We start from the raw sequence: 24,074 nt of genomic DNA, 5'->3' as shown, positions 1-24,074 counted from the left end.
GTCGTGAGAGAACAGAGAAGTTTCAGAAGAAGTCGGTTTCAGCATTTTATCCGGATATTCCACTGTTAAAGGAGATTTTTTTAATGAAAGACGTGCGGCCGGATTGCAGCGTCGGCTCGCAGCCGCTGCGACGCTCCGCCACAGGAAAAACACCTCTGTTGGAAGCCTTAAGGACAAGTTGGAACATGTCCAGCTGTTAAACAATTTCTCATATACTCACTCCACTGAAAGCCATCAAAAGCTGCCTGGATTTTAACAAATGGTTATCAACACGGAGGTGTTTTTCCTGTGCCGCCGCACCGCGCCGGCTGCGTCCCAACGCGCGGACCCGCCCGCACGTCTTTCATTAAAAAAATCTCCTTTAACACTGGAATATCCGGATAAAATGCTGAAACCGACTTCTTCTGAAACTTCTCTGTTCTCTCACAACGTCCTGGATCAATAGAGCCTGAAATGTGGAGGTTTTCAGCTTGAAACAGGCTGACGACGGCACCTGAGAGCGCTGCGCGACGTCTTGCACCGTGGGAAGTCCTTAAAGCGACAGTATCACCTCAAAATCTATCATCAGCCGTTACAATTTTCACCGAAAACCAGCTTAATTTTTCGAACCATGTCCACTTCGATGTGTCTCACAGGTTTAGAAAAAATTTTGATCAAACAAAGCGCCAGTCTCTCAGCAACTTCTCAGACAAAGGAATTCCAACGAGGGGCTGGACGACTCCTCCCACAAGGAGTGCTCACAGGCGAATGACGTCACCGACAGGCGTGGAAAAACTCACGCATGCGCACGAGGGTTCAAGCATGTCTGACGTAAAAACATATGAATGAAATCCATATAGTTTTTGAAAAAAATAAAAAGGACCTATACTTTATTGACAGACCTCGTATATATATATATATATATATATATATATATATATATATATATATATATATATATATATATATATATATATATATATATATATATATATATATATATATATATATATATATATATATATACATTTGTGACTTGGCGGAGGTGTACCCTCTACTAGATGTTTCTGAGTGCTCATTTTTATCAAGTTTGTGACCAATGCTGACAAAAGCATTGGTCAAGACAGATCATTTAGGAATGATTGATTTTCATTGAGACTAAAATAAAAGAAGTGAGATTTGGGGAACTCCTGATATAAAGGTGATTTATAAGGGTGGTTTCCAGGACTCGGTCCTCCTCAATATGGGAGTGAAGAGGAGGAGGAGGAGGAGAGAGGGAGGGAGTGATGGTGAGAGGGAGAAATTGAATGAGGGGGGACGGAGCGACCATGAGAGGAGCCTTCACACTAAACTTGGTGGAAGGAAAGACTGAGTTCTGCTCCTTCTTTCTAAGCATGGCAGCTTAAAGTTCCTGCAGACGGAGACACGGAGGCGCAAACGCGTGGAAAGATGGATAGTTTAAGGAGCAGGACGTGCACGAGGACGCAACTGTTTCTTTTAATGCTGTTGCACTTCAGCACGACGCAGGCTGGTAAAGTAGATGAACACATGCTGCCATATAATAATAATAATAATAATAGTAATGATAGTAAAGATTTGCGTGGGGCGTGACTGTGAAGCTGAAACGCAAATAGCTTCAGTGATGCGCTTATATTTTTCATATGTTCACCTTCAGAGTGTCAGATCTGTCGTGATCATCGTGAAAGTGCACTTTTTAAACTCTGTTAAATCTTGTTTCTGTGATACCGCTGCTTGCACCCACGAGTGGCTTCAGGCGTAAAACATCTGCACTTATGTAACCTACACGCATTCATTATCCTTATATGCACGCGGAACGCGTTTTGATTGACTGTTTCCGGCGTCGGATCGCATTTTACCTACTTTTTTTTAATCCCTATATGGATGCGCTTCGTGCGTCAGGACGCACCAAAGCCTTTCGGAAGGTTGTGACGTCACGCTTGCGTTTGCTTGTGAGCAGCGTCGGTTTGCTGTGAAGTGGTTTGATGTTGGTTTGAGAACGCCTGAACTAGTAGATTAAAATTCCTGTCATACATCAACGCTTTTGTGCACACACATAAGTGCCAGTGCTGTTTTTTTTTTTTTTTTTTTTTTTTAAAGAAAATCATGATCATGTTGGCACCTGTTTTATTTTATTGGAGGCTGTTGGTGACCCTGCCATGCTGATTTGTGCTGGATTTGTAGCTGTTTGTTAGTTAATGCACTCCAGCACATTTTGCAGTCATTTGAAGACTTTGTGGCAACAGTGTGCACTGCTGGTGGAAAAATGTAACATGCTGGAAAAAAATAAATGAGGAGTCATATTGTGCACAATATATCTTTCATAATTGCAGGATGAGTTCACTTATTCGAACACTTAACAACCAAGCCTCTGAGTTACTCATCTTTTGCGAGAAAACCTTTAAAAAATGTTTGTTTTAGGGAAGGAATGAATGACCGCGAATGGGGCAAACTTCACTGGTAAAAGTAAGTCCCTTTGGCTGTTCTCTTGTTTTCACCCAGAGTCGCCGCTGCAGATCCGCAGTGGATGTACATGTTGATTTGGCACAAGTTTTACAGCAGATGCAACTCCAAATTACATGAAGAACAGGCTGGGGTGGCCTTGAATCACCTTCCACATTGGAAAAAAGCACATTTAACCACTTGGCCACCACCTACGGAACCCTTTACGGGAGTTACAACAACAACAACAATAATAAATTACTTCCAACATAGCAATAAAATAATGTTATCAACCAGCTTTGTAACATCTTAATAAATCCAGCCAGCTCGATGTATTTTTTCCATGTATAGAGGTTTATAACAACACTGCAGCCGTCTTAGAATTTAGCTCCGTTCTGTTTGTTTACCACGAATGTGACACCAAGTAAATAGTTCTGATAAAAATTTAATGTAACCAGCAAAAGCCAAGATAAGTCAGTGGTTCTTAATCATTTTTTTCTGAGGGCACCCCCCACCCCCACACACAGCTTGCTCATTCAAGTGCACTCAAACACATGCACGTAAGCAACCCCCAATGAATAAAGTGATTCATTCCGAAACATAAAAAAGGACATGATACTCCATGCCCCCCCCCCCCCCCCCTTTTTTCCTGTTTGGCTTATCCAAAGGAAAAAAATGATTGTCAAGTAAGTGTGTTGTTCTGACTGTTTAACACATTAAACCTCTAATTTTGACAACTTCAAAGTCCACAAAACCTCCTGCACCCCCTGTGAGCTTTGGCACTGCCCCAAGGTGAGGCGTCGGGTGGGGTGGTGTGGGGGTGGGGATGGGGAGCTCAGCCAGCAGGTTGTGAACTGCAGTCTGTGGTTGGGAATCAGGGCCATATGTAATCTCAAAAGCAAGAACATATTAATAACTATACCAAATAATTTTCAGATTTGAAAGCACTTGATTTTAGTTCATTTATGGTAGTAAATGGACTGCATTTATATAGCGCTTTTCCATCTGCATCAGACGCTCAAAGTGCTTTACAATTATGCCTCACATTCACCCCGATGTCAGGGTGCTGCCATACAAGGCGCCGACTACACACCGGGAGCAATAGGGGATTAAAGGCCTTGCCCAAGGGCCCTGAGTGATTTTCCAGTCAGGCGGGGATTTGAACCCATGATCTTCTGGATTTGAGCCCAACACCTTAACCACTAGACCATCACCTCCCCTACTAGGGGAGGTAGTACTGCAAGTTCCTCTTTTACACTCATGTAGTTCCTCTAAAATGACGGAAGGTGCCCTTTTGCCAGATTTGAGGATTCACAATAAACATCCTCAACATCCGCAAACTTGGCAGCACGGTGGCTTAGTGGTTAGCACTGTTGCCTCACAGGAAGAAGGTCATGGGAGTGATTCCCACCTGTATATATATATATATATATATATATATCAGGTTTTTTTCATCGCTCTTGCTTTAAGTGTATATATATATATATATATCAGGTTTTTTTCATCGCTCTTGCTTTAAGTGGAAATAAGCTGCTGCTTGAAATGCACTGTCAGAAGGTGTGTCGCAGAGTACAAATCAGCCCAGTGGCTCTGTAATTTTAAATTTAACTTAAACAGTGAAGCATGGTGGTGCAAGCATCATGATATGGGCATGTTTCTCCTACTATGGTGTTGGGCCTATATATCGCATACCAGGTATCATGGATCAGTTTGGGTGTCAAAATACTTGAAGAGGTCATGTTGCCTTATGGTGAAGAGGACATGCCCTTGACATGCCAGTTGAGACTTTTCAAAGCAAACTTAAGACTAACCTATATCACCTCTGAGGGTTGTGAGGTATGTTTTGTTTCATGTTTTGGTGTCCTCCTTTGTAATTTTTCTGATCTTAAGTGTTATGTTTCGGACGCGGTCGGAGCACCGACCCAGCATTTGAAAGGACCCAGCATAAAATAAGCAGAGCACGGTTCAAAAGGTAACAGAATTTAATAAACATAACAGTGAGTGAAGTGCTAAACAACTAAAAAGTCCACGGTCTGGTGAGGTGGAAACACGGCGCCGCTCTCAACAGCGCAAACGGTCCGGAGCCACAGCAGTTCGGACCCAGGGACCCCGCCGACACCCCCCAGGTGGCCGCGACAAACCAAGTCTGTGAAGAAAGAAAACATGGAGGTGAGTCCAACTCCACACAAAGAGACACAACTCAAAGGTGCACGCAATCAGCAAACACTTCCTGGCTTAAATTTATACATCAGCTTCTCACCCTGCAGGCACGGAACAACTCAGTTCAAATCTCCACTGCAGCAGAAGCTGATTAGACAATTAGCATAACATGACAGCTCGATACAACAAGGTGTGAGGGACACCAAATCCACTGTCATTACTTCATAAAAGTCACCAAAACCAAATTACCTCAGGAAGTGTGCTGAAGAGAGTGAGACCTCACCCAATCCTCCTTCACAGACTGTGGCGTCAAACCTGGAGTGGTCTCTGCGTCCGTGATGGTGAGATTGTTCTCCTGACGTCGATCTCACACGTCTGCTCACAAGGTCGAGTCTCTGGCAATCACACACTGTGCATTCAAGGTTTAAATGCAGCAATCTCTGATCAAGACCGAATACACCACAGCTGTGAGTCCTGATGACCTGCACGTGAAAACAAGCCTCAGGTGTTCAGGGTGAGGTCCTAATGCTCAGCCACTCAGTCCTGAATGCGTACCACCTGGTGGGAGAAACAGAAAACAAAAACCAAGCCAGCCAAACACCCCAGCCCACAACATTAAGTTTTTATCTTTTATGTTGTGTATTATTATATGGTTTTAACATTTTATGGGCTGTGTTGTAGACTGAAAAAAAAAATGATGCTTTGGATCAACTTTAAAAAAATTGATGTAATTTGTTACAGCTAATTTTTTTAGTTTTTCACAATGTATATTTATGATTTGGTAAAGTGATTCTAGCAGATTTAAACTGGAAACCACAATTTTCCGTTAGATCAATGTAAATATGTACTTTGAATGAAGTGCACTGATGTTTCACTTTTTTCAGTGTACAGCACTTTGAAAGAAATTTATAACTGAATTATTATTATTATTATGTACTCTAACAACAGGACCAAGAAATGTCATGGGCTCATTTTCCATTCTGTTGTGTAATTGGCTATGTTTACATGCCGTTAATATTCGGGATAAGGTCAATATTCCGGTTTCTGAATCATTAGGAATAACCCGTTTACATGCTTAAGCAGACAGAGTTACTCCTGTGTACATGGTCATTGGTATCATTTGGAATATCCCCATCTAAACAGTGATGAATGTCTTCCACCGGTGCTTGATTTGGTCTGGCGTTCGTGCAAATCCTCCTTCGCGTAACTTTTCGGCCACCTTCTTGTAAATGTTACTCTCTCGGTACTTTCTACCATCAATAAAAGACATTATATTCATGTCTTTCACGATACTAATTAAGTGCTCCATGCTGCCGCGTCTGGATTTCCCCATGCTTGTTTACCTCTGTATCTGTGGTGTCCAGTGGGTTGCGCACGCCGCATACAAGTAGTTGCCGTACTCAAAAGACCAAGATTCCTTGCGGATAGGACATGTGAAGAACACAAAATAATGTTCCTTTCTATGGGGATATTCCGTTGCGCGTTTATATGACCTGATATTCGGGTTAGAAAAGGAGTAACCCAGGGGTCATATTCGGGTTTTTAAAAAAAATGGAATATGAGCATATTCGGGTTTTTGCGGGTGTTTACATGGCCGTGTGCAACCTGGTTATTGCTAATATTCCGGTTATGAAAGGGTTATGAAAGGGTTATTGGCTGCATGTATAGTCATTCACAAAAACCTGAAATATATTGCCCCAAGTGATGAAACACAGTGACCTCTCTAATGTGAAGTGTGAAGATGAGATGATTTAATAGTCTCTGAAATGTGCTGGAGCCAATACGTCAGTAAGAGATATTTGAGCATGTGTTTATCTGAGCCCGCGATGGCTTGTGTGCATGTGTGCCGCGTGTGTTCCATTGACAGAGTATTTCCTCACATGCTTTTTATGTGTCTATGTGGAAGAGATGAGAGAGGACTTTGTCGTGATGTTTTCTGTCAGGAAGTGAGATATTTTCTGCACACGTCTACACTTTTAGTTTCAGTTTGGGTTCCTCTATTCTTTTACTTCAGCAGTTTTTTAAAATTCCCCTTCTTTATCTGGTTCAATCAAAGGTTGAGAAATGGGGGAGTGTGTGTGTCTTTTATTTATCTTTTCTCTTTATTTACATCAGCACCCTCCCCTTCCTTCTACCTCATCTGTGACTGAGGAAATGGTGTGTTCAGCCCCCTTGCCGTGTTCCGTTTGATCCAGCCTCCTTGCCAGTCCTATACCAGACTCCCAACGGATGACAAAAAGTCTTGTTCTCCTTTGATCTTCTAAAAAAATTAGTGGCAAATGTAAGTAAATGAAAAAATGGAGCTGAATTTAGCAGGGCATAGAACAGGAGAAGAGGCTTTTTTTTTTTTTTTTTTTTTGCATATTGCAGCTCTCGTAGATTCCTCAGTTGCAGGAATTGAAGTTTCTGTCCTCACACTAAGGACCAGAGCTCTTGATGTCGGCCTCTGGCTTGGCAATGCTGATCATGTGTTCTCCACATTTGTTGATTTAAAATGTTGGGGATTAAGCCAAATCTATAATACGCAGAACTGTATGCTTGAACGCTTTCACAGTTCAGTCAGACAACTCACATTTAAAGAATATTTACTGCAGCAGCAAACCATAGTTTGAGTTCGGTGTCTCGGATCCGAAGTCATCTCTCCCCACAGATGCTTGTTTGCGATATCGGAAAGTTATGAATAGATACATTTCCACAGGTGGATGTTGGGGTGTAGGTGGGGCTGAGCAGCAGTGATGTGGATGCAGCAGTGGCAGCCTTTGATAGGAAGAAGGGGAGTTGGGAAATTTGCATCTTAAATAGCCCGCCCAATTTGGAGGGAGTGTTTAGTGCATTGTGTAGACAGTAGGAAGTATGTTGTAATGATGTGGTAATTATGTGGCGTGAGGCATGTGAGTGTTCGCAGAGCAGCTTGAGTTGTTCACCTGAACCGGCTCACAGGCTTGTACTATTTCAGCAGCACACATCTGGCTTGCAGGAACTCCCTTCCTTCCCATCCCTTCCCCTCAGGGTTCTCTGTATTAGTGTTTTTGAACATTGGATGCTTCCAACAGCTGAGTGTGGGAGGAGTTGGAGATGTTTCCTGTGGAATTGTAATGAGCAGACATCAGAGGAGCTGACTTATTATTGTATCCCACTCAGAAAAGTTTTAGTCACAGCTAAGAGGACACAGTAACTAGTTTCCCACCAAAAACATCTGCATTGTTGAAATCCGCAGTGCACAGCAGAACTTTTGTCTCTCTTTGTTCACATTGTGTAATTCTGCCCACTTGCACTCATAACAATTGGCTAATAGTTAGAAGGTACTGATCTTTGTTTTGTGGTACATCAAGTGTGTAATTTCTCCCGGCTCTTTATGTAATTTACTGCCTCTTTCCAAGAACCAAACCATTGTAGTCCTCATTTTGGATTTATTAAAGGTCACAATGAAAACCGGACCAGGACCCTCACAGACAATGTTCATCTTGTGAAAGGCCCCTAAAATGAGTCATACAACACTTTTTATACCATGTGGACGTCACAGTGGGTGTGGTTTAGTCTCACATTTCTAATGTTACTGGCTCTCACCAACAGGGGGAGCTCTCCCTGTATCTGACACTTGCACATGCGTGTTGAAAGTGAAACTTAACTCTGTTTCAATTTCAATTTCAATTTCAATTTTATTTGTATAGCGCCAAATCACAACAGTTGCCCCAAGGTGCTTTATATTGCAAGGCAAAAGCCATACAGTAATCACAGAAAAACCCCAACGGTCAAAACGACCCCCCTATGAGCAAGCACTTGGCGACAGTGGGAAGGAAAAACTCCCTTTTAACAGGAAGAAACCTCCAGCAGAACCAGGCTCAGGGAGGGGCAGTCTTCTGCTGGGACTGGTTGGGGCTGAGGGAGAGAACCAGGAAAAAGACATGCTGTGGAGGGGAGCAGAGATCAATCACTAATGATTAAAAGCAGAGTGGTGCATACTGAGCAAAAAGAGGTGAATAAAAAGAAACACTGGGTGCATCATGGGAAACCCCCCAGCAGTCTAAGTCTATAGCAGCATAACTAAGGGATGGTTCAGCGTCACCTGATCCAGCCCTAACTATAAGCTTTAGCAAAAAGGAAAGTTTTAAGCCTAGTGGTGGTGGCCAAGTGGTTAATGCACTTGGTTTCAGTGCAGAAGGTTCCAGGTTCAAATCCCACCCCTGCCACATTTCTCCATATAATGTGGAGTTGCGTCAGGAAGGGCATCCGGCGTAAAACCTGTGCCAATTCAACATGCAGATCCACCTTGGATTTGCTGTGGTGACCCCGAGTGAAAACAAGGGAGCAGCTGAAGGGACTACTACTTAAAAGTAGAGAGGGTGTCTGTCTCCCTGATCCGAATTGGGAGCTGGTTCCAAAGGAGAGGAGCCTGAAAGCTGAAGCTGTTGAAACGTTAAACCAGGTCTAACAACCTTTCAAACAGATAGCACAGACAAACACTTTTTTTTGTGCTCCCGTCACGAAATAAGTCAAATTTTCGTCTTTTTTTTAAATTCACTATTATTAACCCTGCTCCTACCCCCAACCCTAACCTTAACCATAACCTAACCCTACTCCTTCCTCCAACTCTTACCATAACCACTGACCCCCCCCCCCCCCCGCTGCACTTTTAATTTTGTGCAGTCATCACAGAATGAATTAGAATGAATTCGTCATCACAATATAACAAACCAATAGATTAATGTATATTTCATGCTGATGAATCACGACTTGCTGTGAGACTAGGTTGCACAGATTACACAAATTGTGATTAAAGTCTCCATTTGAGGCATAAAGGAGCAATTAGTATGTGCATATTACACATCTGTAGCAAATCTTTGATTAAATTCTGATCATTCTGGTGTCACACACTATAATGTTTTTTTGACTTAAAATTTATCTTGTGTCCTAAGAGTACATACCTCTGTCAAGGTCTAACAGACTTGGTTTTAATCGATCTTAAAGCCCCCATCACACATAGCAAGAATGTGCAAGAAACAGCCTGACAAATACTGCCATAATCGGACGCAGTCGGGAGGGAAAGAGGCGTGGTCAGCAGTGTCAGAACACATCCAGACAACATCATCCACATCTGCATGATGGCATCCAAAGTGTATGTAGACAACAGGTAGATGACACAGACTGCTGTCAGACGGCCATAAACGGTGCTGAAGACTACTTGATGTCCAAATGTCGAGATGGCAAACACGGGACTGGAGTGGGAGGGAATGCCATGCCCTTTGCACAGTCCCTGCCAGTACTGAACATCGGAGTACAACCAACGTATGGACCAGACTCACACCATATGTGTCCAAGCCGGCATCTGTGCGGTCACTCACTCATGCAATCACACCTCCGCTCGTACTCTTCTTTCTAGCGCTACTGATCATAGTAGCGCTAGTACTGATCATGCATGCATAGAGCAGAGGTGCTGGACTGACAACATGATCGCTGTGTGTGTGTTCATAACGGCTTAATTGGCCACTATGCATGCGCGTGTGTGCGTGGTGCGCACCCTTGTCAGCTATACTGGACACTGCTGGCAGTGAGCCATGCTATCCCATGCGTCAGACGCAGCCTTTCCAGGGAACTTTAATTTCTTTTTTTGTGTTTTGGCTCACCTCAGCAGCACAATGCAACTCTGTACACCGCGATGGTTGGATTATCACATGGGATTTATTTTTGCGTGGTTGATACAGCACACAGCACCAGAGTGAGAGGATTTTAACCACAGGTTGTGGTCCCGGTCCATGCCCACCCTGTGCTGTCAAACACTCCTGGGCCATTGTTGGAGGTGAGATTCATGTTTATTAATGTTGTCATGGCCTGGCAAAATAGTTCCATGTATATCTCCTACAGAGTTAGAAGGTGATCAAGTAATAATATGTATATTACAGCAGTGAGATCCATTCAGCTCCAAGCCTGATGCATGCAATGACGCATTACTGCGTATGAGATCACGGACAGGTGCAGCTGCCCGTGGTATATACAGATATGATGGACAAAATATGTCACATTATTTGCATCGATTTTGTGAAACTTTTTTTTTAATACACATTTTTTTTCTCGTCTGTATCGGTTTTGTGTTTATTTATCTGATTGCTCTTGTTTACTTGTGAGGATTTCTGCAACAGATAATTGGACCAGATGTTTTTAATTTGCTTGATTGTCTTCAGCTGGGAGCAATCAATGATTTTGGCAATATTTAGACAGGTGCGTGGCACCGAATATACAGTCTGACCAAGGGCACTTGCCCGAAACATTACTTGATTTTTTCTGCTTAATAAAATTTTTTCTGACTGAGAGCGCTGTGGCTGTGCAGCTCATTTTGATTTTTTTACATTATTTGCATCACCCATGGGAAGGAATGGACATTTATCTGTACTGTAAGGTCTATTATGGGTATAACAGCCTGTTCAGATTTGCAGCGGTGTGCACCGCGCAGTGGCACACAGTGCTTTTGGTTTGATTGCATGCTGTTCACACTCACTGTACATGATGAATGCATGCCACATACATGTTTTTACATATCAACATTTCCTTTGGCCTCCCTGGCTGGGGTCCATTGGATGTGAACATACGTGGTACACCATGTCGGCAGGCTTTGCTGTGACTGATCAATCTCAGAGCTCAATCAACCATTTTCAGATCATTTCCGATGCTGTTTTGATGCCGTCAGAATATGTAGACTGCGATCAGATGATGCAAAAACTGCACATAGACCACTGTCAGATGTGCGTTCCATCTTGATAGCGCCAAGAGTGTTTTGAACATGTGCAATACACTTGGGACAGCCGACCAAATATGTAGACTGCTCAGAGACTGCTGTCTGCTGGTCTTCAGGCCACACCTCAATACGTCCCGATTGTGGCCGGATGTGTCATTCTGACTCCATTCGGCCTCAATTAGCATATGTGTAATGCGGATATAACTGTTCTGAAATATTTTGGTGGCAATGCTTTTCCATAGTACTACACAGACACTCATCATCCGCTTAGTCCAATTAAGGATCGTAGGGGCCTGGAACCTATCCCAGCAGTCATAGAGCATGAGGCAGGGTACACCCAGGACAGGACGCCAGTTTAGGAAAAAAAAAAACCTTCGATCTTATCAAATTCTGACATTTGAGAGTGGGGTTAATTCTATGTTGTACAGAGGATTGGCTTTTGTAAATGATTGTAGTCAACAGTGTGCATTGCCTGCCCAGTTCAGCGTCTTGAGGGGCAGATGTTCCCTCCAAGGGCCAAGCAGCAATTGGCCAGTTGATCCATCATGCTGTAAACAAACTTAAACAGAACAAATTGTGGAGACTTGGAAAAAAAAAGTGGTCCTCGTGAGAACTGGACAGAAATGCATAACTAGATCCAACCAGATCCTGCAGATGGGATGAACTTCAATACCAAAAGCATAAGTCACAGTGACCCTAAGCCAATGAAAAAGGACACCACTACTAACCCATCTTCACTCTGGACATGCTCAGCCATGCTGACAGCTGCAGGGTCCAGCTTTGTCAATGTTTTTCAATAGCAGACACTAAAATAATTGAAATGAGATCATCAGTACAAGTCTTAAAATGTGAGATGAACACGCAAAGTACATAACACGTGCACAAGAGGTTCATATCCATAAAAATGTATATTAGCAGTAAATTAGAAGTTTACAAGAATTACATATGGTGTGCTGCATAGAAGATGTACATAACATATTCACAAGATCCACACAAAATGTACACAAGATGTACTGTACATATGTTGATTATAAGAGGTGCGAAAGACATACATAAGATGGTCATAAGATGTCACACTGCCATATCTGAATTAGTTTGTGAGATATGTACATTAATGTATTTTAGACAATGGCCTCTGATTTGACCTTGTCTTTGGACCAATGACCTTGGCATGACGTGTGTTACGAGAGGGTGGTCCATAGTGTTTATCCAAGTATGATTGAAAACGCTGTTGAAAAACTGACATCCATGTCCAAAGTAGAGGTTTTTCATCTACCCCATGCAAGGATGCTCTCGCACCACATGTACAGTGTGTAAACTATTGTGTGGCACTGTAATAGAGGGCAGCTACACCCATATATGAGAAACCAAAGCCCTATGAAGAACAAGGATGGCTGAAAAGTAGGAGATCATATAGAGCCCCCATTCGTCATGCAGTGGTGGGCACAGTTCCGCTAATCTGCTAACCATCGAAGCTAATGTTTTCATTATCAGATTAGCTTTTCAGGTAACTTTGGAAACCATCATCAGACTAATTATCTTCCAATAAGTTTTGGTCAAATAATTTTTAGACTGTTAACATATTTTTGGAGGTGTATTGAATAAAGCTTTACAGTTACAAACATTTATTAAGTTTAAAATCAGTTGAGTACCAGCCTGTTAAATGTTTTGTAGTAGATGTGCAGTTCTATACTCTGCAAACAGAGGAAAGCTGGTTCCAGAAGAAGCTGCTCTATTCTCTGTAGGCAAAGGAGAACTGGTCACAGAAAACAAAAACAAACAAACAATCATTTCTTTTTACCCCATACTGATACACTGGCAATATCACTCAGTAGAGCTGCGTGTCGTCAGTAGAGCTGCGTGTCGTCAGAGCGAGTGGCAAAAAGTTTGTACCTGAGTTTTCTGAGGTGGTGTTTGTAGTTGCCATCTGCCACGCCGGTGTTTGCCAACCCGGACAGTGGGAATACCACCTCAACCGGCAACTTAGCCCCGCGACTGGACAGCAACAACGTCCGAGGCCTGCCCAACGTGGTGAATTCACTGAGGCCGCGCGCTGCGTCATTAAAGCCGCGCGTCACGAGTGCCGCTTCCCCGAGGCCTCGTGCAGCCACCGCGGATCCATCAGCGCGGAAACACCGAGGCCGCGCGGCACCAGCGCAGTGCAGATCCATCCTGGTGACAAACAACGCAGGCTGTTAACATCGGCGATCGTCAAGCTGCTCATAAGCCGACCATGGGGCCTAAGAAGGTTCTGACAGCGGAGGAAGGTGACGATATTAAAAAATCTCTGGACTTTCTATCAGAGGAGATTTCTGTTGTGAAGCAGCAACAGAAATCAATCATGGATCTGGTGGAGGAGGTGAAGGCATTACGGCTCCAGAACGCCGAGAAAGACCGGCATCTGGTGCAGCTGGAAAATAGAGTGGCTGAATTGGAGCAGTACACCAGAATCAACGACGTCATCATCACAGGTCTTCACATCAAACCACGGTCCTACGCACGGGCGGTAAAAGATGAGAGCGGAGGGGAGCCCAGTGAACAGGAGGTCAGCTCTGTGGAAAAACAGGTTACTGATTTCCTCCTATCTAAAGGTATAGAAATGGATTTCAATAACATTGAAGCGTGCCACCCTCTGCCCCGGAGAAATGACAGTGATAAACGAACCGTCATCATGAGATTCATCAACAGAAAACACAAGACAGCACTGTTAAAACAAGGAAGAAAACTGAAAGGGACAAACATATTCATCAATGAACATCTCACCAAACGGAATGCCGACATCGCCAGGAAAGCACGCTTCTTAAAGAAACAGGGAAAAATCCAGCACATATGGACTTCAAACTGTAAAATATTCATCAAACTGAATGGATCACCAGAACAAGCAAAAGTCATGGCAATAAGGAACATCGAGGAGCTGGACAAATATGAACAATAGGTATGAGGACTCAAACACACACACACCAGTTTTATTTGTTATTATCTATCGTCCACCTGGTCGTTACTGTGAGTTTCTCTGTGCATTTTCAGACCTTTTGTCTGACTTAGTGCTTAGCTCAGATAAGATAATTATAGTGGGCGATTTTAACATCCACACAGATGCTGAGAATGACAGCCTCAACACTTCATTTAATCTATTATTAGACTCTATTGGCTTTGCTCAAAAAGTAAATGAGTCCACCCACCACTTTAATCATATCTTAGATCTTGTTCTGACTTATGGTATGGAAATAGAAGACTTAACAGTATTCCCTGAAAACTCCCTTCTGTCTGATCATTTCTTAATAACATTTACATTTACTCTGATGGACTACCCAGCAGTGGGGAATAAGTTTCATTACACTAGAAGTCTTTCAGAAAGCGCTGTAACTAGGTTTAAGGATATGATTCCTTCTTTATGTTCTCTAATGCCTTATACCAACACAGTGCAGAGTAGCTACCTAAACTCTGTAAGGGAGATAGAGTATCTCGTCAATAGTTTTACATCCTCATTGAAGACAACTTTGGATGCTGTAGCTCCTCTGAAAAAGAGAGCTTTAAATCAGAAGTGTCTGACTCCGTGGTATAACTCACAAACTCGTAGCTTAAAGCAGATAACCCGTAAGTTGGAGAGGAAATGGCGTCTCACTAATTTAGAAGATCTTCACTTAGCCTGGAAAAAGAGTCTGTTGCTCTATAAAAAAGCCCTCCGTAAAGCTAGGACATCTTTCTACTCATCACTAATTGAAGAAAATAAGAACAACCCCAGGTTTCTTTTCAGCACTGTAGCCAGGCTGACAAAGAGTCAGAGCTCTATTGAACTGAGTATTCCATTAACTTTAACTAGTAATGACTTCATGACTTTCTTTGCTAACAAAATTTTAACTATTAGAGGAAAAATTACTCATAACCATCCCAAAGACGTATCGTTATCTTTGGCTGCTTTCAGTGATGCCGGTATTTGGTTAGCCTCTTTCTCTCCGATTGTTCTGTCTGAGTTATTCTCATTAGTTACTTCATCCAAACCATCAACATGTTTATTAGACCCCATTCCTACCAGGCTGCTCAAGGAAGCCCTACCATTATTTAATGTTTCGATCTTAAATATGATCAATCTATCTTTGTTAGTTGGCTATGTACCACAGGCTTTTAAGGTGGCAGTAATTAAACCATTACTTAAAAAGCCATCACTTGACCCAGCTATCTTAGCTAATTATAGGCCAATCTCCAACCTTCCTTTTCTCTCAAAAATTCTTGAAAGGGTAGTTGTAAAACAGCTAACTGATCATCTGCAGAGGAATGGTCTATTTGAAGAGTTTCAGTCAGGTTTTAGAATTCATCATAGTACAGAAACAGCATTAGTGAAGGTTACAAATGATCTTCTTATGGCCTCGGACAGTGGACTCATCTCTGTGCTTGTTCTGTTAGACCTCAGTGCTGCTTTTGATACTGTTGACCATAAAATTGTATTACAGAGATTAGAGCATGCCATAGGTATTAAAGGCACTGTGCTGCGGTGGTTTGAATCATATTTGTCTAATAGATTACAATTTGTTCATGTAAATGGGGAATCTTCTTCACAGACTAAAGTTAATTATGGAGTTCCACAAGGTTCTGTGCTAGGACCAATTTTATTCACTTTATACATGCTTCCCTTAGGCAGTATTATTAGACGGTATTGCTTAAATTTTCATTGTTACGCAGATGATACCCAGCTTTATCTATCCATGAAGCCAGAGGACACACACCAATTAGCTAAACTGCAGGACTGTCTTACAGACATAAAGACATGGATGACCTCTAATTTCCTGCTTTTAAACTCAGATAAAACTGAAGTTATTGTACTTGGCCCCACAAATCTTAGAAACATGGTGTCTAACCAGATCCTTACTCTGGATGGCATTACCCTGACCTCTAGTAATACTGTGAGAAATCTTGGAGTCATTTTTGATCAGGATATGTCATTCAAAGCGCATATTAAACAAATATGTAGGACTGCTTTTTTGCATTTACGCAATATCTCTAAAATCAGAAAGGTCTTGTCTCAGAGTGATGCTGAAAAACTAATTCATGCATTTATTTCCTCTAGGCTGGACTATTGTAATTCATTATTATCAGGTTGTCCTAAAAGTTCCCTAAAAAGCCTTCAGTTAATTCAAAATGCTGCAGCTAGAGTACTGACGGGGACTAGAAGGAGAGAGCATATCTCACCCATATTGGCCTCTCTTCATTGGCTTCCTGTTAATTCTAGAATAGAATTTAAAATTCTTCTTCTTACTTATAAGGTTTTGAATAATCAGGTCCCATCTTATCTTAGGGACCTCGTAGTACCAAGTAAGCCTGCAGTCTGAGAGCGAAGCGCTCTAATGGGGTAATATGATAAGTCCACTGTCCAAAGCCATAAGAAGATCATTTGTAACCTTCACTAATGCTGTTTCTGTACTATGATGAATTCTAAAACCTGACTGAAACTCTTCAAATAGACCATTCCTCTGCAGGTGATCAGTTAGCTGTTTTACAACTACCCTCTCAAGAATCTTTGAGAGAAAAGGAAGGTTGGAGATTGGCCTATAATTAGCTAAGATAGCTGGGTCAAGTGATGGCTTTTTAAGTAATGGTTTAATTACTGCCACCTTAAAAGCCTGTGGTACATAGCCAACTAACAAAGATAGATTGATCATATTTAAGATTGAAGCATTAAATAATGGTAGGACTTCCTTGAGCAGCCTGGCAGGAATGGGGTCTAATAAACATGTTGATAGTTTGGATGAAGTAACTAATGAAAATAACTCAGACAGAACAATCGGAGAGAAAGAGTCTAACCAAATACCGGCATCACTGAAAGCAGCCAAAGATAACGATACATCTTTGGGATGGTTATGAGTAATTTTTTCTCTAATAGTCAAAATTGTGTTAGCAAAGAAAGTCATGAAGTCATTACTAGTTAAAGTTAATGGAATACTCAGCTCAATAGAGCTCTGACTCTTTGTCAGCCTGGCTACAGTGCTGAAAAGAAACCTGGGGTTGTTCTTATTTTCTTCAATTAGTGATGAGTAGAAAGATGTCCTAGCTTTACGGAGGGCTTTTTTATAGAGCAACAAACTCTTTTTCCAGGCTAAGTGAAGATCTTCTAAATTAGTGAGACGCCATTTCCTCTCCAGCTTACGGGTTATCTGCTTTAAGCTACGAGTTTGTGAGTTATACCACGGAGTCAGACACTTCTGATTTAAAGCTCTCTTTTTCAGAGGAGCTACAGCATCCAAAGTTGTCTTCAATGAGGATGTAAAACTATTGACGAGATACTCTAACTCCCTTACAGAGTTTAGGTAGCTACTCTGCTCTGTGTTGGTATATGACATTAGAGAACATAAAGAAGGAATCATATCCTTAAACCTAGTTACAGCGCTTTCTGAAAGACTTCTAGTGTAATGAAACTTATTCCCCACTGCAGGGTAGTCCATCAGAGTAAATGTAAATGTTATTAAGAAATGATCAGACAGAAGGGAGTTTTCAGGGAATACTGTTAAGTCTTCTATTTCCATACCATAAGTCAGAACAAGATCTAAGATATGATTAAAGTGGTGGGTGGACTCATTTACTTTTTGAGCAAAGCCAATAGAGTCTAATAATAGATTAAATGCAGTGTTGAGGCTGTCATTCTCAGCATCTGTGTGGATGTTAAAATCGCCCACTATAATTATCTTATCTGAGCTAAGCACTAAGTCAGACAAAAGGTCTGAAAATTCACAGAGAAACTCACAGTAACGACCAGGTGGACGAAAGATAATAACAAATAAAACTGGTTTTTGGGACTTCCAATTTGGATGGACAAGACTAAGAGACAAGCTTTCAAATGAATTAAAGCTCTGTCTAGGTTTTTGATTAATTAATAAGCTGGAATGGAAGATTGCTGCTAATCCTCCGCCCCGGCCCGTGCTACGAGCATTCTGACAGTTAGTGTGACTCGGGGGTGTTGACTCATTTAAACTAACATATTCATCCTGCTGTAACCAGGTTTCTGTTAGGCAGAATAAATCAATACGTTGATCAATTATTATATCATTTACCAACAGGGACTTAGAAGAGAGAGACCTAATGTTTAATAGACCACATTTAACTGTTTTAGTCTGTGGTGCAGTTGAAGGAGCTATATTATTTTTTCTTTTTGAATTTTTATACTTAAATAGATTTTTGCTGGTTATTGGTGGTCTGGGAGCAGGCACCGTCTCTACGGGGATGGGGTAATGAGGGGATGGCAGGGGGAGAGAAGCTGCAGAGAGGTGTATAAGACCACAGCTCTGCCTCCTGGTCCCAACGCTAGACAGTCACAGTTTGGAGGATCCAAGAAAATTGGCCAGATTTCTAGAAATGAGAGCTGCTCCATCCAAAGTGGGATGGATGCCGTCTCTCCTAACAAGACCAGGTTTTCCCCAGAAGCTTTGCCAATTATCTATGAAGCCCACCTCATTTTTTGGACACCACTCAGACAGCCAGCAATTCAAGGAGAACATGCGGCTAAACATGTCACTCCCGGTCTGATTGGGGAGGGGCCCAGAGAAAACAACAGAGTCCGACATTGTTTTTGCAAAGTTACACACCGATTTAATGTTAATTTTAGTGACCTCCGATTGGCGTAACCGAGTGTCATTACTGCCGACGTGAATTACAATCTTACCAAATTTACGCTTAGCCTTAGCCAGCAATTTCAAATGTCCTTCGATGTCGCCTGCTCTGGCCCCCGGAAGACAATTGACAAAGGTTGCTGGTGTCGCTAACTTCACATTTCTCAAAACAGAGTCGCCAATAACCAGAGTTTGATCCTCGGCGAGTGTATCGTCGAGTGGGGAAAAACTGTTAGAGATGTGAACGGGTTGGCGGTGTACACGGGGCTTCTGTTTAGGGCTAGAACTCCGCCAGTATCAGTGATATCAGTGATCAGTTGCCAGTTTTCTCAGTCTTTGCATTGGTGGGTTGTTGTATGTATCGAAGCAATATCAAATTCATGAGTAGAAAAGTAACACCTGAAACAATTGATAATTTAAGGGAGGATTTATCAAGTCAGAATAGGTCAGATGTTTTTGTTGATGATGTTGACAGGTCATATGATGCTTTCATTTCCATTTTTTCCAGTTTGTATAATAAACACTGTCCATTTGTTGACAAAATATATAGAAATCAATATAGCAACAAACCATGGATAACTAAGGGGCTTCAGAGGGCATGTAAAAAGAAAAATGTATTATATAAACAATTCATAAAACTACGAACTAAGGAAGCTGAAAGTAAGTATAAAACATATAAGAATAAGTTAATCAATATCATGAGACTCAGTAAAAAATACATTATAATGAGTTACTTTTCAAAAATAGAAATAACATCAAAAACACATGGAACATATTAAATGAAATAGTAAAAAAGAATAGATTAACTAGAGATTATCCTTCATTTTTTCAGAGTAACAACTACATCATGATTGATAACGATGAGTCTATTGCTGAACACTTTAATGAATACTTCGTTAATGTGGGTAAAAATCTTGCCAGTAAAATTGACTCATCAACTAATAACCTCTGGGTAAATAATTCAACGTTTAACAAATCTGTTTCAATGTTCATTGGTGGTACTCATGAAAGGGAAATACTTGATCTGGTTCATGGTTCAAAAAGTAAGAAATCGACTGATTTTAATAATTTGGATATGGCTTTATTAAAAAAAGTTATTGATTGTATAGTAAAACCGTTCAATTATATTTGCAATATGTCACTAAGTACTGGTAAATTTCCTTCTCAAATGAAAATAGCCAAAGTAATTCCTCTGTTTAAAACTGGTGACAAACACACATTTTCTAATTATAGACCTATATCACTCCTGCCACAATTTTCCAAAATTTTGGAAAAAATATTTGCTAAAAGATGAAATGATTATTTACTGAAGCATAACATCATTTGTGAAGAACAATATGGATTCAGAAGGTCTCAAACTACATCACATGCTTTGATGGACTTTGTGGAAAGTATAGCAACTGCAATTGACAATAAACAATACACAATAGGTGTTTTTTTTTTTATTTACAGAAAGCGTTTGACACAATTAACCATGGAATACTATTCATTAAACTGCAGAAATATGGAATCAGAGGTCTGGCATATGAATGGATAGCTAGTTATTTACAAGGCAGATTTCAGTATGTTCAATTCATTAATACAAATTCTGAACTCAGGGATGTCACATGTGGGGTGCCGCAGGGCTCAGTGCTGGGTCCTTTGTTGTTTATAATCTATATAAATGATATAAGTTGGGTGTCGAGTTCACTGAGATGTGTCCTTTTTGCGGATGATACAACTGTGTTCTGTAGCGGTGAATATCTGGAACAGCTTCTGGACATAGTGGAGAAAGAACTGGAAACATTTAAGGTTTGGTTTGACGCTAATAAGTTGTCACTCAACCTTGGGAAAACTAAATGTATTATATTTGGAAATAAACAGGCACCCAAATGTAAAAATTTAACTATAAACAATAAGGAAATTGAGTTAGTAACAGAGAATAAATTTTTAGGTGTTATAATTGATAATAAACTTAGCTGGAAACCACATATAAATTATGTGAAATCAAAATTGTCAAAAACTATAGCCATTTTGTATAAGGCCAAAGACCTACTGCCGCAAGAAGGATTACTTACTTTATATCATTCTCTGATGGTACCATATATGACATATTGTGTTGAGTCATGGGGAAACACTTACAAATCAAATACCAATCCAATATTCCTTTTGCAAAAACGAGCCATACGAATCATCTGCAATAAACAATATCGTGAACCAACTCATTCTCTATTTGTGTCTTTAAATTTATTAAAATTCATAGATTTGGTCGATTACATTACAATTCAAACTTTATTTCGAGCGAAAAACCAAGCCTTACCGAGACATGTCCAGAGTCTGTTCCGATTGAGGGAATCCAGATATAGTTTAAGAGGTTGTGCAATTTTTATGAAACCACCAGTAAGAACAAATGTAAAGGGTTTTTGTGTGTCTGTGATTGGGGTGAGGAAATGGAACAAATGGAACAAACAGAGGTTAGAATGAGTAGTACCTTAGTAAGATTTAAGAAACTACTCAAAAAGAACATTATGTCTAAGTATCATAAAGAAGCAAATATAATTTGATTTATATGGAATGTTCAATTTATAAGTGGGACTTATTGTATATTTGAATGTGTGGGTATGTATATGCGTATGTAGATATATAGATATGGGTAGATGTATATGTATATGTATATAAGTGACTGTGTATATGTATGTATATATTTATGTTTGTAAAGTATATACGTATGTATATAGGTATATATGGCACAGCCCAAGCAGAGGGTCACCCCCAAGAGCCTGGTCTGCTTGAGGTTTCTTCCTTATAGGGAGTTTTTTCCTCACCACAGTTGCCTAGTGCTTGCTCTGGGGGTTGGTAAGGTTAGTCCTTACTGGCGTAAAGTGCCTTGATTCGACTTTCTTGTGATCTGGTACTATATAAATATAATTATAAGTGAATAGTATATTGATGTGTATGTCTGTGTGTCGACATGTAGTAGTGAATTTGTATTTATGTAAATATGACTGTTTAGAATTGTTGGACTTGTACTAGCAGGGGTGGGCGCTAATAAGCTTTGCTTCAGCCCACACCCTTTCGGACTCACTAGTTTTGTCTGTGTTTGTTTGTGGAATTGTTCATTTTTTTCTATTTGAATATTTTGTGTGCCGAATAAAAAAAACTTTGTCACTTTGTCACTTTGTCACCCAAGTCATCCAGAGGCATACCGTTTTAATTTATGGTTAAAATTTTAATCAAACTAATTTCGGACAAGTTATTTAAATTAACATCATGTCTGAAGGTTTATAAAGTGAAAATATCAGCTATGTGTTTTAGTTTTAAAGTAATGCACTAATTTTGAAGGTTGTAGTGTGGACATGCTGCGTCCAGGTGCATTATGGGTAATCTCACAACAATCACGACAGGAGAAATGCATTTCAGATGCTCTGATCAGGCTCCACACGGACAACAGCATTAAACTCCTTGTATATTGTGCCTAAAACACTCGTGAATATATTCTCTGGGTTTATAGACATTGTTATTGTGTTTCTTTTATGTAAAAACGCCAGAAGAAGCCCAGGTTGCTTCTCCATTATTTTCAATTGGAATCATTGCAGTCGATTCCTGTTTGCTGTTTAGAGTTATGCTTATGTCAAACACTATCTTTCGTCTTTGTTCCAGAGTAATATATATAAGATGTCTGAAATTCAGTTTGCGTTTACGAAATTCCATGCATCTTAAATGTAGCAGACACGGATTATCTGGAATTTTGTTTTGGCAAGTTTTCGCGGCCTCTTCTGCCATCTACTGGCTGGCAGTGTTCATGGCAGTATGAGCGTCTGGACGCCAGTAGATGGCAGTGCTCTATTTATTTTGACCCCAGTTATATCAGAAGGTTGTCACATAACAACTTGACTTTTTGGCTTTTTTCAAATAGCTTTTTTTTTGCAAATAAAAAGGGCATATTTTACAAAAGCACATTTATATGTAAACACCAACACATACCTCACATTAACGTGTTGGTTTTTACATAGAATGAATGAGTCAACCTATCAGTGTTAGCGAAGGCACATTTTACCCATAATCCCTTTGGTATCTGTCTGTGTTTGTTACAAAACTTCAGAATTAGTGCATTATTTAAAATTAAAAGATATATGTTATATTGTAACTTTGTACAAATGACAGACTTGACATTAATGGAGTTATTCTAGCTGTATTAATTTTATTTATAAATCAAAACCATAGGTCAGCACTGCTTTATTTTCCAAGACCTCCGCCTCACAGCGACACTGCTATTGAGTTGAGAGCTGAGCTTTGCTGCTCCTCTCAGTTGCTGCACCGTTGGAAGCTATGTAGTAAACAGGAGCACTCAAAGACAGAAGTGTTGGCTCATTGTTTGCGTATGTGGTCGCCTTTAATGCTACCAGAAGTGATCGTGGTGTTAAAACTCAAAATCAGCTTGTTAGTAGTTGCAAGTGTACCGGAGACAATACTGGAAGTTATCGGTTAGGTGTAGCTTCCAATAAATTTTTGGGTGGTTTATTGGTTTAGCTTTATAAAAGATAACTTTTCAGTTAGCTGATTATCTGTTATCAAAGCTAACTTTTTGGTTAGCTGTGCCCACCACTGTGGTCATGTAGACCAGCTCTACTCCCTATGATTATAGATTTACTTGACATGGCTTATCAAGAAACTGTTGAAGAGGAGCTAATGAGGAAGAGCTTCAAGGGGGTTTCAGTTACTATAATGAGCTTCTGGAATATTGAGAAAAGTAGTAGTTTGTCTTTAGACTGACAGTACAAATCAAATCAAATCAAATCAATTTTATTTATATAGCACCAAATCACAACAAACAGTTGCCCCAAGGCGCTTTATATTGTAAGGCAAGGCCATACAATAATTACGGAAAAACCCCAATGGTCAAAACAACCCCCTGTGAGCAAGCACTTGGCAACAGTGGGAAGGAAAAACTCCCTTTTAACAGGAAGAAACCTCCAGCAGAACCAGGCTCAGGGAGGGGCAGTCTTCTGCTGGGACTGGTTGGGGCTGAGGGAGAGAACCAGGAAAAAGACATGCTGTGGAGGGGAGCAGAGATCAATCACTAATGATTAAATACAGAGTGGTGCATACAGAGCAAAAAGAGAAAGAAACACTCAGTGCATCATGGGAACCCCCCAGCAGTCTAAGTC

The 24,074-nt window shown here is 40.7% G+C and overlaps 1 protein-coding gene across 2 annotated transcripts in view; it reads left to right on the top strand.

The window, feature by feature from the left end:
• The first annotated feature begins 1,274 nt into the window (after window positions 1–1,274).
• The window catches only part of col5a3a (collagen, type V, alpha 3a), a 212,316-nt gene continuing 189,516 nt past the window's right edge, over window positions 1,275–24,074 (top strand). For both annotated transcript variants that reach the window (XM_034189960.1, XM_034189959.1), the window contains exon 1: window positions 1,275–1,510. In XM_034189960.1, the coding sequence (XP_034045851.1) occupies window positions 1,429–1,510 (82 nt within the window). In that variant the 5' untranslated portion in view covers window positions 1,275–1,428. The remainder of the gene's footprint in view (window positions 1,511–24,074) is intronic.

The sequence above is a fragment of the Thalassophryne amazonica genome, chromosome 16, assembly GCF_902500255.1.
Source record: "Thalassophryne amazonica chromosome 16, fThaAma1.1, whole genome shotgun sequence".
In the NCBI taxonomy this organism is placed as follows: Eukaryota; Metazoa; Chordata; class Actinopteri; order Batrachoidiformes; family Batrachoididae; genus Thalassophryne; species Thalassophryne amazonica.
The sequence above is the reverse complement of the archived record's forward strand: the minus strand, read 5'-3'. Positions and strand labels throughout refer to the sequence as shown.